This window comes from Lepisma saccharinum, chromosome 30, assembly GCF_977018435.1.
Source record: "Lepisma saccharinum chromosome 30, izLepSacc3.1, whole genome shotgun sequence".
Taxonomy (NCBI): Eukaryota; Metazoa; Arthropoda; class Insecta; order Zygentoma; family Lepismatidae; genus Lepisma; species Lepisma saccharinum.
Window position 1 is genome coordinate 37,603,502 of NC_139258.1, and position 15,999 is coordinate 37,619,500.

At 38.5% G+C, this 15,999-nt stretch overlaps 1 protein-coding gene across 1 annotated transcript in view; it reads right to left on the reverse strand.

Moving 5' to 3' along the window:
• Positions 1 to 15,999, reverse strand: part of Prp6 (pre-mRNA processing factor 6) — a 98,151-nt gene that overhangs the window by 21,411 nt on the left and 60,741 nt on the right. Inside the window, exons 12-15 of the mRNA XM_083115267.1 lie at positions 15,550 to 15,713; positions 8,447 to 8,624; positions 6,941 to 7,142; positions 1,886 to 2,024 (exon numbers count right to left, since the gene is read on the reverse strand). Of these exons, the coding sequence (XP_082971393.1) occupies positions 1,886 to 2,024; positions 6,941 to 7,142; positions 8,447 to 8,624; positions 15,550 to 15,713 (683 nt within the window). The remainder of the gene's footprint in view (positions 1 to 1,885; positions 2,025 to 6,940; positions 7,143 to 8,446; positions 8,625 to 15,549; positions 15,714 to 15,999) is intronic.

The window sequence follows — 15,999 nt, forward strand, 5'->3', positions numbered from 1 at the left end:
TTCTACAGGTCACAAAAGAGACCAAACAACACATCGTCTCTCGTAATCGATTAAAAAAAATCACTGGGGTATTTCGATTTTGTAATAAACATTTTTTTTTTCATGAAATACAGAGGTTGTTCCGTCTACGTTTGGCCGATTTCGTTCCTCCCCCCCTCCCGGGCAGATTGGACTCACCCGAACTGGCACGTGGCATCCTGCAGTGTTGTGCAGTGACTATCTTGGAACGGAGTTGTTTATCCGCACGGACGAAAATAACGCACAAAACAGGACCATTGTTGTGAGTGTTGTGTCAAATCTTTTTCCAAGTGTGTGGGTTTCCGCTCTGTGACCAACACGCCACCCAAACTAAGCCGGTTTTGGGAAGGCTATGTTGCGGCTCTTTATGACGCCCAGTTTAGTGTTTCTGTCATTAGAAAACAGTGCAAGAAGAATGGTTGCAACATCAGTTTAAGTGAAATAAAAAATGTTATTAAAAAGTACAAGAGCAACGATGCTCCACCATTCGGATCACCAACGAAGTTGCCTAGGAAGCGGGAATGCACCAAGGCCACCCCTACCATGCAGAGGAAACTGCACAAAATGGCAATGCAAGAAAATCTGCCAACACAAAGGTGTATGGCTAATCGTCTTGACGTGTCTTTGGGGACTGTGAGCCGGACCTTACAAAATCATCTCAAGCTGGAAAAAGTCATGAAAGCTCGCTGCCGTCTTCTCACGGATGCCCACCAAAAGGAATGAAAGTGTAACGCCCGGAAGCTGTAGGAACGGCATCTGGCAAAACAAAGGTGGAAGCACGTCGTAACGCTCGATGAAGAATGGATTTACCTTTCCGACTGCGGTAAACCGAGAGCCATCATGTACCGAGAGAAAGGTGCAAAGAACTTCAGAAGGTGGGTCCGTGTATGTAAAGAATTCTTCCCAAAAGGGTTCATGGTCGTTACTGGCTACTGTTACCGAGGTAAACTGAAGATTCGTAGGGTGGCGAAGAACTGCAAAATAAACTCGCAGTATTATGAGGAGCAGATCATGCGGCCGATCTACGAGCATGAGATTCCAACAATGTACGGAAATGATGTCAATCTGGTGCGCATTCACATGGACAAGGCCTCATCACATACTTCACGATCGTCCCTCACATTCTACAGGGAGATGGAGGAGGCAAGTGGTATACAGGTGATACCTTTCAATGAGGTACCTGTTAAATCTCCAGACGCAAGTCCTATGGACTATTGTGGATTTGGCTTGCTGAAGCGGGCTTTGGGAAAACGGCGTGTGACAACTGTGGAAGGACTTTGGAAAGCTGTGCAAAGTGAATGGGACAAGATTCCCCTCCCAGTTCTTCAGAGAAGCCTATTACAGTGGAAATTACGCTGTCGGGCTATTGTTAGGAACCAAGGGACACACATCGAGCACTTAGCGACCTGGCGCAATGGATTCGTCTAAATTTTTGGGTAAGTCAAAATTGGCCAAATGTAGACGGAACAACCTCTGTATAACTTGCTATCATCTCATTATCAGGGAAAGTTGCATCATAACTTGGATTGCAAATGTGATTAGCAGAAACAGGCAGGAATAATTGGGTGGGTATAACAACACTTCTTCTGGACACGAGGCCAAGGGGCACACCCATAGTCCCAGACTGCCACTGCAACTACCGCTTACACCTAGTGCACTCCTGAAGCAGGTAAAAGTAACTGATTTCACTAGGTTCTCAAGGCCAGATATTTTTTGTTCAATTTGTACATTTCCTTATAACTTAAGGAACACTCCTTAAGTCATTTAAAAATAGAGTTGAATGAAACTGGTATGCATTCATAGTCTTCTCAATAATAATGTCTTATGTTTTGCATTATTAATAATTATTATAGAACACTGCACTTACTTGGATACTGCTAGCAGAACATGTGGATCATGCTCACATCGTTTCAGAGCATCAACACTTTTAGTTTTCCTTTGAGGTCGAGGTTCCAAAAATATTGCTTCGGCCCAAAGAATACCAGAATTAGGACATTCTTGCAACGCTGTCAAGTACACAGAAACGATCAAATTAATCTTGCTACAGAGACACTGTTAAATAAAATACACAGCATAGTGATATGAGTCCACAACTAGATCTAAGAAAACAAAGAGCTGGTTGATTAAAGTTAAATGTCACCTTTTCAAAACCAAGATGAAATCTGAACTGAGGTAAATAATGCATATGGTAGTAAGGCAAAAAAATAATAGTAAATACTGATAAATCTCAACTAGGACTCAGCCAATACCACTCAGTTCTGATAACAATTTCCAATGTAACAATTTAAAAAGATGTGTTCAGAATATTAACAATTAGTACAGTGGAACCTCAATGTTATGTTTTTGAGGGGACCAAGCTACACACAGTACATATGGAGAAAAATTTTATAACATTCTCCTAAGGTGGGACAAGACCATCATGATTGAATGTACAATGTGGGAAAATGTAAAATCCAGGAATGTAAAATTGGGGTTCCACTGTATTCAATTCTACTGAAAACACACCAATTTGGCACAGTTTTGCTTTAAAGTATATTAATATCATAAGACCAGAATATCAAAACGGCTATGATTTGATTAAGGAATTCACTTTAAGCACACAATGCTTTTAAAAAACAATTAAATTATGAATTTTGTACAATTTACTGCATTATTACACTGTGCAATAGTGTCGTGTGGCTTTTTCGTGGACCTTATGAGATCCCAACACCCTCAAAAATATCAGCAGGTAATGTTAATTAAATATGAACTGATGCTTTCCAATACAAGTACGTCAGTCTCAGTATAGGCCCACCTGTAATCTCAACACATTGCAAGTATAACTGTTATTACCACTGTCCAACTTTGTACAGCAAGTACATTCTTATGAACATGTAAATATAGAGTACATTCTCTAATTTAAGTAAAATAATATACAGTGTATTGTATCTAAACATTGGTTTATCGTTTTCGACACAGAGCTGTGTTTTGTTGCTTGTAATAATACATATTATATTTAGGGCTGAGCCGATACCACTTTGAATCAATACTGATCCACCCATTTCCTATGCACGCATTCTCATAGTAGAGTGAAAACCTCGACGTTGTAGTGCTGAGTAAATGGCTGACCCTGCGGTACCCAATCAATCATGACCACACGCTGGATGTCAAATAAACAATCAATGTCACCTTCAGTTTTTGATGTCACAAGCCAACTCACACATTCATCGTCTTCCACATCTTCCTTCTCCTCCTTAAACCTTTTGTGTCATTCATCAACATCACCAGCAGATGGTCAGTCACGCTATTTAATAGCCACACCTTGTATGTGAGAGAATAAAAAAAACACCTTCTTTGACCTGTAGCGAACAGAAAAAATAATCAGAGCTAACCTGCCCTGGTCAGAGTTATTTGTCTCTAATAACTGGATTTTTTATAATGACAAAAAAACCAGATGGGTTACTTGTTTTTTAGGGACTCCTGCATGCTAAACTGCAGGAGCAGGCAAGTAAATTAACTGCATGTATGCTTGTATATGTGCTAATTCGAGAAACTTCAGTTTCTTGTACTTACTTAACAAAGAGTGAGACTACTTTTGTACAGATGTCTATTTCTCTGGTGGAAAGGTTACATGATATTTTTCAAAGTAACTTGAATGCACTAATGAAAAAGTTTCTGCCAGTCTGCAAACACATGATGTCACCTATTCTTTGTGAGAACCTTGGTAGAGCAACCACAGGCTGAACTTCGCCCATGAATAAAGAAATTCTAATTCTAATCGCCTCACATTTCTTCAGCACTCATTGCGAGTCTACAAAACGATGGACCCATAGCGTTGACTTGAGTACAGGGAACAGAAACAAGTCACAGGGGACTAGGGCAGGGAGATAAGGGGAATGTGGTACACAGGTGATGTTGAATTTTGCTAAAATAGGGTGTGAAATGCCACATGAGATCATGCATTGTCATGATGAAGTCGCCACCCATTCCGATGAGGTTGTGGTCGTTTCTTTGCAATGTGCCTCCTCAGTGTGGCCAACATTGATGTGTACTATTCTGCTGTAACGAATAGTGTGGGGGAGAACTGCGTGCTGGCACACCAATTCCTTACAGTCAAACAAAGTGATCAAAGTGATCACCATCATCTTACCTCCAGATGTCTTTCACCTTTTTCAGTGTTGGAGACCCTAGCAATTTTCATACTATGCTGGCTTGTTTTCTTTGTGTCACAGTGGTGCACGCACAACTCATCACCGGGTATAAGTGATTCCAGGAAAGCATCACCTTTTCACCATCACTGCTTTAAACAACAACAGAATTTGATTGCTGCATACAGTTCCTCTCACGTCACCTCCCTTGTGTGTTATGTGAAATGCACGCAGTGCCTAGAACAAAGAGCGTTGCTGTGAAACAAAGGATCTGATGGTGCTACCATCTCTTCGTATTATGAATGAAACCCCACTCTTGTCCAATATGCACATTACAAACATGTAACGATAAAGGAAGCTGTGTAAAAAAAAAAAAAATCTGTCTCACTCTTTGTTGATCAGCCCTCACATATTTTGAGTATAGGCTATGAAGTAGAAGAACCCTAGATAATGAAGGGTGGCCCAAGATTTATCTTGACTACATTTCTTGTTGGAGTCGGTGCATGCGAGTTATTTGTCAATATCAAAAAATAAGTTCTGGCTAAACAAAATGTGTGAAGGAGACGAAGCTACGTTAAAATGTATAATATTTGAAACACACAGGGCAAGGCAGTAAATGTGTCAGGCAAAAACATTTTACATTAAAATGGCAAAATGTTAGCTTGTGATAACTACTGTACTTTGATCACAATGTATTTCTATGTTGTGTTACAGCTTGACAAAATTAATAATTAGGAACAAGACAGATTAATTAGTACCCTATTCCCATCAGTCAGCATTGGCAGAATATTGCTACTGATAATTTTAACAATTTGATACATCTCTAAATACCCTGTAATTTAGTATAAAAATTTTGCTACTTCGTTATTTTTACTAGCAGCCAATGTCCTGGATGTATGTTTCCAAACAAATCTTCTAACCCAATTGCTCTTATCCTTTGGCATTGGAAATGTATCAGTAAGGGATAACTTTTGTTATACTGACAGCCATTAGCAAGCAAAATAGTGAGGTGTATCGCACATCAGTGTAAAGATTAGATTCTGATGATACGTACACATTTTTCTAATTTCTTACAAATGAGGGGTTACTTACGAAATAGTATACGAAAATTGAGTGATTTTTTGAGGAAACACATGAAAAATTGAAGCCCTTGAAACACTGGCAGTATTAGCCCATATTTTAAAGAAAATATGAAGATATCTTTACGTGGTAAAAACTGATCATAGAAGGTTATCGTTTGTTACTGTGACAGCAGTTAGGAAACAAAATATTGAAGTCTACAATACATCAGTGTAAATACTACATCAAAGCTCAAATGTTAATTAACCATTCCTGTTCTTCAAGGAAGATTTGACATTTACACATCGGATTGGTATAATATTGGCTATCGTATCAATCAAATGTTTATCAGTATCTTATTGCTATTACCACAAATTTCGTATCAGTCTCCATTAAGAATTTTGAAAAGAGGTCTTTGCATATTTATATACAAGGGATGTTCATAAAGTTATAGTTCTTGTGCAAGCTTGATTCAAAAATATGCAGTGGAGAAGCCTTTGGTCCTTAAGCTATCGATTGGTACACATTCTGTGCATAGTAGTTCTGCGGAAGACCGCTAGAGGGCCAGAACACTAAGATGGTGCAGTCCGTGGAGCTAGCAGCTGAAGTTCGAGGTGTGATTAGCTTTTTGTTTTTAAAAGGAAAAAGTTCAAAAGAAATCCACGATGAACTTGTGGCAGTGTATGGAGGGAATGGTCCATGATATGACACAGTGGTAAGGTGACCTAGAAGAATGCAGCTGGCAGCCTTCTCTCTACGAGGAACCAGGGAAATGTGAAGAATGTGGAGTCCCTCATGCTCACTGACCATCATATCATCATTACAAACCACTGGAAGGGAGTGAAACATTAGTTAAAGGTCAGTATTTAACATAATACATAACATAATGCTGACGAAAGGAGTGCAGATTTTTCATGACATTCTGCTCAGGAGACAGTGATTCATGCAACCACTTTAAGGTTCGAAATTCTCCGTCACTCTCCATATTTCCCAGACTTCACACCCAGCGACTTCTTATTCTCTCCAGAAATGAAGAAGCCCCTGCGTGGAAGGCATTTTGATGATGATGATGGCATCATTTCTGTCATGAAAGACTTCCTGGACAGAAAGACACAGGATTTCTACAAAGGCATCTGCAAGTTTGTACATCGATGGGGGAAGCGTGTCACCCTGGGTGGAGTTTATGTAAATAAAGACTGATTCATTAACAAAAACTCGTGCGTTACTGTATTCTTTCTTCACAATAATAATTAGGGTCTCCCCGATGGTGTTGTGGTAGCGTTGTCGCCTGTAATCAAGGAGTCCCAGGTTCAATATCCGGTGGAGGCATGTAGTGGTTCGGCTCCCACTTTAAACTGTAGGTCCAGTCCCGGTTAGCCTTACTGTGCATAAAGTGGACTCAAAACACCAACTCAATTAATCAATAAATCTTTACAATAATTATTACTTTATGAACGTCCTTCGTACTCAGTTACTCAGTTCTGTGAGCACTTTTACCAAACGTGTAAACGATTCAATATAATGTTGAACTGGAATGTTGAAATAGGAATGCAGGGGGGACTTCTTTTTCAAGATCTCCCTCTCTGTTCACAATAAATAAGGATTTTCATCTTATGTTTATGGAAAGGAAAACAAAATTTTTCTCTGAGTCCACTTGCCTCATAGAGACTAACTGGGATCAAGGAGGATTATCACAAACGTGAAATAAATGGAAAAAGCATGTACGACCAACTCACCTTTTGCCATAAGTGTATTAGCAATGTCCCGCAGGCCGGCCTGGAATTCAATACGGACTGCTTCCAGCCACAGCTCAGGGCATTTGGGATTCCTGAGTCTTCCCTTCTCAAGAACTGACCTAGCTTTTGTCAGCAACCCTCTCTTCACCTCCAGTTGAGCCAGCAGCCTCCACAGAGGAACTGCCTGAGGGCACTTCTTCAGCTGCAAAAGAAATTAAGGAACTTACAGTTGCATAATTTCATTTCATTGTGTATTCAACAGTTTGTTTATATAGGGTGTCCCAAGAAGAATGCCAGATTTAATAACGTGATTTTATTTTATTTAATGAAATGGCATATATTTCTACATCATTACAAGGAGCACATGTTGCCAGTTAAGTATGAAAATGTGTGCCATGACTTGCTTTACATGTAGTTACTCTTTAGATGAAATTACTGATGACTCTTACACATACTTGCCCCTCGATTTGAATAATCACAACGGTGGTGATTATGCCAAAAATTAGGTTAGGAGTCACTGTTACTAATGCAATAAATTATTACTGATATATTTGTTTTATTTAAGCCTGCCTAATCAGCAGGGACCTTGATTTTTTGTTATTCTTTTCAAATTGGTGCATTTTTTTTATAATTGTTATTTTTATTTCTTACTATTCAAATTTATTTTTCCCAAAATTCACACTTTCATTTTAGTGCATTTTCTGGCAAATCCCTGAAATCATACTTTCATGGTGTTTTTAAACTACTGTTTCAAATTGTAAGTCACATGGCCTACGCCTCTTCGTGAGAGTTTGATACCTTCGAAGTTAATTTGGGAAAGTTATTTTCCATAATCCCTTTTTAATCTTAAGGTAAGGGTTTTAGATAAGGGAATTCTACCATACATACTGAAGAGTGCAAAATGACCAAAAATCACTCAATCTCACATGACAGATACCGATACCGATTGTCAAAATTTGCCTCGACCATGTGTTAGCACATGGCAGTAATTAAGTGTCTATGGGGCCGATGGTAGAAGCGGACATTGTCCCGAAGCTGGCAACACTGCTGCTTTATGTAATGTTATTATTTTTTACTCAAGAAGTATCAGTCTGATTTTAATGGAACTTTGCACTGTTGTAGGAATGTATAATCGCTACATACTACATTTTTGTCATTCACTTCGGTCTATTGAGGGGGGCACATTTTTTTTTTTTAAATTCAACTTCTTCTTCCTTTAACACTAATTACTGGGAGGCACAATGCATAAATTTTACCTCCGCTAAAAGCCCTGTCTGTAAGAAAGATAAAAAAAAATAATTTCATTGGTATATGACAGTTATCGAGTTAAGATTTTTTTCTTGTACTTCGCGGTAAGTTTGAAAAGTGCGTACTTGAAATGGCGCCGGTTTCCTTCAAAAGTCAGGCTAGCGAGAGGTCCGGCATCTAAAGGTTAGAAATATAATTGTGCTGGTCATTTGGTCACATTGAATATTCCATGTATAAAGAAATAGAATGGTTTCATACCCCTTGGTTGTAAGTTTCCAAAGCATCACCTTGGTTGCCCTGCTGCTCCTCAATCTGACCTTTCATCATCCAGAGTTTTGCGAAGTCAGGGAAAACCTTAATAGCTTCATCCAAGAGTAACACTGCCTGGTCCAAGTTATCCAATGCCCACTCAAGTTTAGCTGATTTCATCATTACTCTAAAAGAAAGACAGCTCTATTGAAAAATCTGACACAACAACAATAATAATAATTTTTAAAAACAGTTTATTTAACCCAATACAGCAAAATTCATATTTAATGATTTTTAGACTAGTAAAAATTAACTTTGAGAGTTTCTCTGTTATCTCTTCATTTTATCCTCTGCTTTAATGTAATTTCAGCATGTTCTTGAAGAAATAAACATCTGATCATTCACACTACCTAGTCACATCATAAATTTTGTTACAAAGTTTAGACAGGGATGGCAACACTGGTAGGCAAGGTAACCCCGCCATGTTGGATCAAACAACAACCAGTATCATTATGTGTTTGGCTGTGGTAGCGGAAAGGTGAATTTCACTGCGAGTTGAATGGAGTGGGGTGTATACAAGAACCATGTGGCAGTAATTGGACTGCACAAAGTTGGCAAATTTCCATCAGACATTTTCAACACCCTGAAAAAGCTGAATATCAGCAGGATGTTCGTTCATCGGACCATCAACAGATACTGTGACACAAGGACAATTGAGGACCGCCCCAAGAAAGGTAATTGAGGACCGCCCCCGGAAAGGTAGACCTCGCAGCGTGAGGAGCCAGAAGCTCGTGCGTGGATTCGACGAAATCCTGTCAGGAAACAAGCGGTGATGGCTCAAGAGCTGAACACTTCAAAAATGTCGATGTCGCGTGTGCTCCGAAGTGACCAAGGACTCCGCACTTATCACTTCCTCACTCCACAGTTTAAGGTCCAGAGGGAGCAGAAAACAAAAAGACTCCTTCAGCGTTACACAAATGGTGGCCACAGGATTGAAGAGTCTTAAAATTGTCAAAAGGACTGTGTTTATGCCTCGACATCCCAGGAAGCTCATGAAAACACGCCACGGATCCTCAGAGGCCATATTCCCGCCTCAGTGATGGTTTGGTGGGGGGGGGGGGGTTTCGTACGATGGCACAACTGGCCTCCACTTCTGTGAACATGGTGTGAAAACATCTGCAAAAGTGTACCAAGCGACAGTGTTGGAACCACTTGTGAAATCGTTGACCCGCTCTATGTTCAACAATGAGCCGTGGAGCTTCCAGCAGAATTCAGCACTGGCCCACAAGGCAAAGACCACACAGGAATGGCTTGAGAGGAACGTGATTGATTTCATTGCTCCGGCTGATTGGCCCTCCAGCAGCCCCGACCTCAGCCCATTGGACTACAGGTTGTGGTCCGTTTTGGAGGGCATCGTCTGTAGGAAGAGGCATCCAAACCTTGCGAGTCTCGAGCGTTCTCTTGACTTTCCCCTCGAGACCGTGTGTGCTGCGATCGATGACTGGCTTCAGAGACTTCGGGCCTGTGTGGCCATCTTGAACAGTGATTAGTGCTCTGTGTTGGCAAGACCTGTACCTTTGTAACATCCAAATATTAATACATTAGCTTGCTCACTGTGCCTGTAGTTCATTATTAACTTAGTAACAGAATTTATGACTAGGTATGATACAAAAATGTTTATAATAGGGATGGGACAGATTAATCGGCACTCTATCGGTATCGGCCGATATAGGCATATCAGTGAATTGGTTTATCAGTAAAATTACCAATAATTATACTGATCTATCTAAAAATATCTTATAATTTAGTACAAAATTCTGCTAATTTGTTATAATTTTAATGAATAATCTCCATGCCCTACCTTTAAAAAAAGTGAATGTCTAAATATGCAACTTCCTTTACATTGCAATCACTTGGAAAAACAAATTTATTAAGGTCAATGATCCATTCAAGTTCTTCAAGGACAATTTGGAATTTTATATTGGATCGTTAGAATATCGGTTATTGATATCAGTAAATTTTATATCAGTACTTTATCTGTATCGGCCAAAATTTCTTATCGGCCCATCCCTAGTTTATAATTTTGTAATGCTGACAAAAAATACAAGCAAAACAAACATTTTGATCACTTTTCAGTACAAAATACAACGGACTTTGGGATTGTTTTTAAGCCCATTGTTTGTTCGAATGGGCTAATTCGGGCTTGACCTATTGTTTAAAGTTTGATTTAAACACAGCATTATGTCTGCAGAGAGAATTGAACAATTATAAGGGGACAGCATTACACTATTAAAAAATATATTATCAATAAGAAAAAAATGAAAGAAAAAAGGGAAAAAGACCTTCAAGGGCTAAAAATTGTGAAGGAAATTGAAAACGATAAAGCTGTCACAAAATTTCCTGCATGTGGTGAAAATTTGCTAGTCAGCAACACTGCAACGTGCTATCTTCCGAACTGTTGCTTTCGGTGTAGTGCCACACACTATCGCTTTCGTAGCTGAACTCACACTACTGTGCCAGTTTATATTAACAGAGCTATACAATGCGTATCATCCTTAGAATTCCTGAGTAGTTCAGTCATTCTACAGCTGGCAGAAAAGTTAAGAATGTGTCAACTAAGGTAGGAGGTATTGTGCATTGTTGGAAGCTTTGAATGGCAAGAGAAGGGAGGAGAAGTAAGTGAGGGGAATGAACTAATGCTTGGAGCAGGAGAGAGTTTAAGAGTTGGTGGTTTTTGGGAGAGAGGATCAGTTGTCGTTTTGGGGAGCGAGAGAAGAAGAGTTGAGTTTGAGATCTGGGAAGAAAGGGTTGATCTTGGGACCAAGTTGGGTCAGAGTCGGTTGGTCAAAATTTAGGAGAACACTCAGTTATTGGATTCTAACGATTTAGGGACCAGGGAGATGTCGTTCACAGTAAACTAGTCGAAAAACTGTTAAAGGACATTCTGTGTGTTGAGGCTAAGGAACACCTATTTGATGACATCTACTGGACGAGAGAGGTAATCCCTATTCATTTATCATGAATGTGCCGGTTCAGTCAGGTATTAAAATCGAATTGTGTGTGTGCCACCTTTCATTTCAGTGTTTGTTTAGATTATGTTAGTTGTATATCCTTCGCATGCTCTACGGATGCCTAAGCTACTTGCTGGGAAGTAACGCATCCCAAGGTTCGATCCCGGTGCCATAAAGGTAATGTTGAGGCACCGTGAGTTGGTGCTATTTGTAGTGACAAACCACGCTTAAGAGTGTCATGTTACGTGGTGGAGACTTGCCGGTTTCGAAATGTGATGAAGTTTAGCGTTATTATTTACCCCCAATGCTTTGGATTCTCATTCGCAGAGAGATGATGAAATTGAGAGAAGATGTTATTTGTGTATAGCCAGAGATTCGAAATATTGTTCTGAATTAAATGCATTGTTCCTTTCAAAATCTAAATTGGTGAAAAATAAGTGTTTTAAAATCACAAAAATTTGGGATCGCCGTATAATAGCTCATTATGTTAAATGCAGTTGTATGAGGAATTAACTCTTTCGCTGCGGTTGTCGCTTTTATGCACAGCACGCCAGGTGCCTTGCTCCGCGGAAGTCGCATTATTGCGAGTTCATACTTCCACTCGCTGCGGGTGTCGCATTTCCGAAGTACGTCGCTTTTAGTAGCCTTCTGACATCTGTTGATAGTATTTTGAACTATTTGAACTTGTAGTTTTGTTTTTATCCGTATGATTTCTCTAATTACGCCTCCGTTTAGAATTCTTTGACATACGAGCATTGCGTGCTCTGACATGTCAGTTTCAAATGCATGTTCGAATGTAAACAACATGGCTTCGTCAAGTTGTCAACACTTGTCTGATAATGATGTTACTCAACTGTTATTTGCCGATTCAGAATCAGAAGGTGAATTAAGTTGTGAAGATAATAGCAACAGTTGATATGAGACTTCAAGTGGTGACAGTGATTGTGTAGTGTCTGATGAAGAATTTGTACCGCCGTCCGTAACATCATGGAGCAGAGTGCAAGACAGCATTGATCTAGGTGCGGGAATTTCAAAATTTTTCAAAATATCATACCACCAGGGACTACAGAATGGTTTGCCAGTGCAAGGAATGACTTTTGCAAGTTCTTTATAACATATTTTGCAATGTAATTTTGTAAAATTATTCTTTCTAAAAAAATGTTTTTTTTTTTTTTAAATTTCAAAATTTTTCAAAATATCATACCACCAGGGACTACAGAATGGTTTTCCAGTGCAAGGAATGACTTTTGTAAGTTCTCTATAACATATTTTGCAATTTAATTGTGTAAAATTATTGTTTCTAAAAAAATGTTTTTTTTTCAAAATTTCAAAATTTTTCAAAATATCATACCACCAGGGACTACAGAATGGTTTTCCAGTGCAAGGAATGATTTTTGTAAATTCTCTCTCATATATAATGCAATGTAATTGTGAAAATTATTTTTTTATAAAAAAAATATATTTTCAAATTTAATTACGCAGCCAAGGGATATTGTGTGCCAGAGAATTCCGCAGCGAAAGAGTTAAACAATACATTAGATAGGTTGGCAGAGTTAGCGGAGAATACAGTTGGCCATAGTTTCGAGAATACAATTCCACCTGCATCCTCCACGCCAAGGCGTAGCCCTATAATCACACGTAGCTGAGGTACAGTCTTAACTGTTAGCACTTTGGTTTGAATGTTACAAATGGATATTATGTGCATATTTTCAAATATAACTTGTAGGCCTATTGTCAACCAATGAAGCCTTGTACCTAGAAGAGCTTCTTTCTACTTTGACAGTGTCCAAATTTAAACCACTTGGGGGAAAAAATGTCCACAATGAAAAAGCAAAATATGATGAATAAGATCGAAAAATGGTTCAAATACGTTCTCTAATGTAAAAGGGGCCAAATATGTATACATATGGCTAATGAAGCACCTTTGTGTTAGTTTTTCATAAAACACAGGTTACTAATTGAAAACAGATAAAATTCAAGTATAAGTCCAGGATTCAAAGGCAATTTTTTCTGAGATCAAAGGCTAAAAAATATTGACAATTTTATAATAAAAATTAATTGCTACATATTTATGAATAGTTACTAGTATATCATAAAAATTACTCAAATAATTTATGTAAATACAAACACTTCACAAATTACTAAAATTACTGTCTCACGAAGTTCAATACATCATTACTTGTATCGATTAAAGTGCAAAAGCAAATTTTTACATTAAAAAGTTATAAAATTCAGCTTTCATCATCACATTCCAGGCCTGTACCCAGGATTTTTTAAGGGAGGGGTCAGATCCGCAACTGTGGAACAAAGAGAAGATCCGAAATGGGGTTGTATTGATTGGGTTAGGTTATTTTACATCACTTTTCTGCTACTTTTAGCTAATCGTGGCGATGAGGATGAGTGATGATATGATAAAACTGATGAAGGAACACACACACAAAGAACACCAATTCCTAGGCCAGGATTTATACTCAGAACCCCTGGGCTGATACAGTGGTTGGCTGTTGGAATATTAGCGGTGACCAGCAATGCTATGGTAGTATTGCAATTAGATCCAAACATACAATTATAGAGTTGCAATGTTATGGCCCAAGTACAGAAAAATTAAACTTACTGACAGACCCCCTGATAATCAGCTATACAGTCCCTTACAAACAAAGGCTGTCACATGGTGTACAACTTGGTGCTTATTGTTTACATTCAATTCTCAGAAGTATTTGAATAGTACTGTGTTCCACAGATTAACAATGTTTTCAAATTTTCTTTCGTTTGAGTTAACAAAATAATAATAATAAAATAAAAGCAAAATAACAGGGTGTCTACCGAAATAACAAATCCAAAATTCTTGACTTTTTCTTGACCTTTTTCCTTTTTCTTGACCATTTTTCACCCTCTTTCTTAACATTTATTTAATCGCCCCTTTACTTTGATATAGTTGGAAATTAAGAATAGATATTTTTATTCAACAAAAAACTCCTACCACACGCCCGCTTAAGATGAAAACTGAAGCTGTACTTTAACAATGGTCACATTACTTTATTTAATACTAGCTGATTGCCCGGGTATTTCTTTATCCCAATCTTCTATTAGACAGGAAAAAAATGAAATTCTAACTATAGTGTAAAATGAACTTGGAGTTGAACAGCATTGGGAGTGTCACTATTCATCTCAGCGACCCTGAAAACTATGGATTCCACACTAATATCGGTCGTTTTATGTCACCCTGTTCCCACCCCCACCTCTAGGGGTGCCAGATGTGTCTTGGGAGTTGAACGGCACTAGGAGTGTCACTATTCATCTTAGCGACGCCGAAAACTATGGATTCCACACTAATATCGGTCGTTTTAGATTATTTTTAAGTCACCCCCTTCCCACCCCCATCCCTAGGAGTGCCAGGGGTGTCTTACCCCTACAGTATTTCTTCCCATATTGCAAGTGATATGTATACCAAGTTCGGTTGAAATCGCTCCAGGCGTTCGAGAGTTATAGCAGAACAAACACACACACACATACATACATTTTTACATATCAGACGATTTTTACAGAATTTCACGCATACAAGAATAATTCTTATGAAACCAAGTGAATAAATCTTAACCACAACACAATACAATTTTAGATTTCCAAATATTCAATTTTATCAAATTCCAGTACAGGTACAACAATGTAAATTCACTGTACTGTAATAAATAGCAAAAATTCTTGACCAGAAGCATAATTTCTTGACTTTTTATTGACTTTCTTGACCTACCTGTTGATTTCTGGACTTTTCCTTGACTTTCTTGATATTCTTGACAACTAGACACCCTGAATAACTATGCAAAATGTACTTTAGAATCTATATGAATGCCCAGCTTTCATAGCATTTAGTTTACTAGGCATAGCAATATTTCAGGTTATGAAGAAAATCCATGCAGAATTTACATGTATTTCCCACTACCAATATTCTATTCATAATTCCCAGAATTTAAGGAATTCTTTCAGTAGACATCCAGTAACATGAATTTCTAACCATTTCAGGAGTAAAAAGTATGTAAAGCCAGGAAAATCATAGCCTTAGGTGTAATGTATTAAAAGTAGAACTGCAGTAGAAGACAGTACCTTGGTGTAGGTGCTGAGGCTCTGGCTTTAGCCAGAAGTCGCCGGGCACGTTCATACTCTGAATTTTCAGATTCCAATTTGACAGCAGCCAACCAAATTTCCTCTGAATTGGGATTAGCTTGGAACGCAAGAGACAAGATTCCACGAGCAGCAGGAACATCACCCTTAAAATACATAAAGCATGAAAAGTATTCAGTTTTGTAGTTCTTGCCTATACAGGGTGGGTTAAAAGTCACTTTCCCCAAAAATTAGTTCTCAGTACACATATAGACACCATAACTTAAACAAACAAGTACCCCATGCGTAAGTTCTTTGACCTGGCAACCATGTTGTTCATGTTTCATTTGTTTCCCAAAGTTGGATTGTCAGAGTTTATTTATTGTGCGTTGAGCTGTGTCTGTAATGATGGCTTGTGATTCGCGAGGAACTTCTTGAACCAGCAATTCCAAG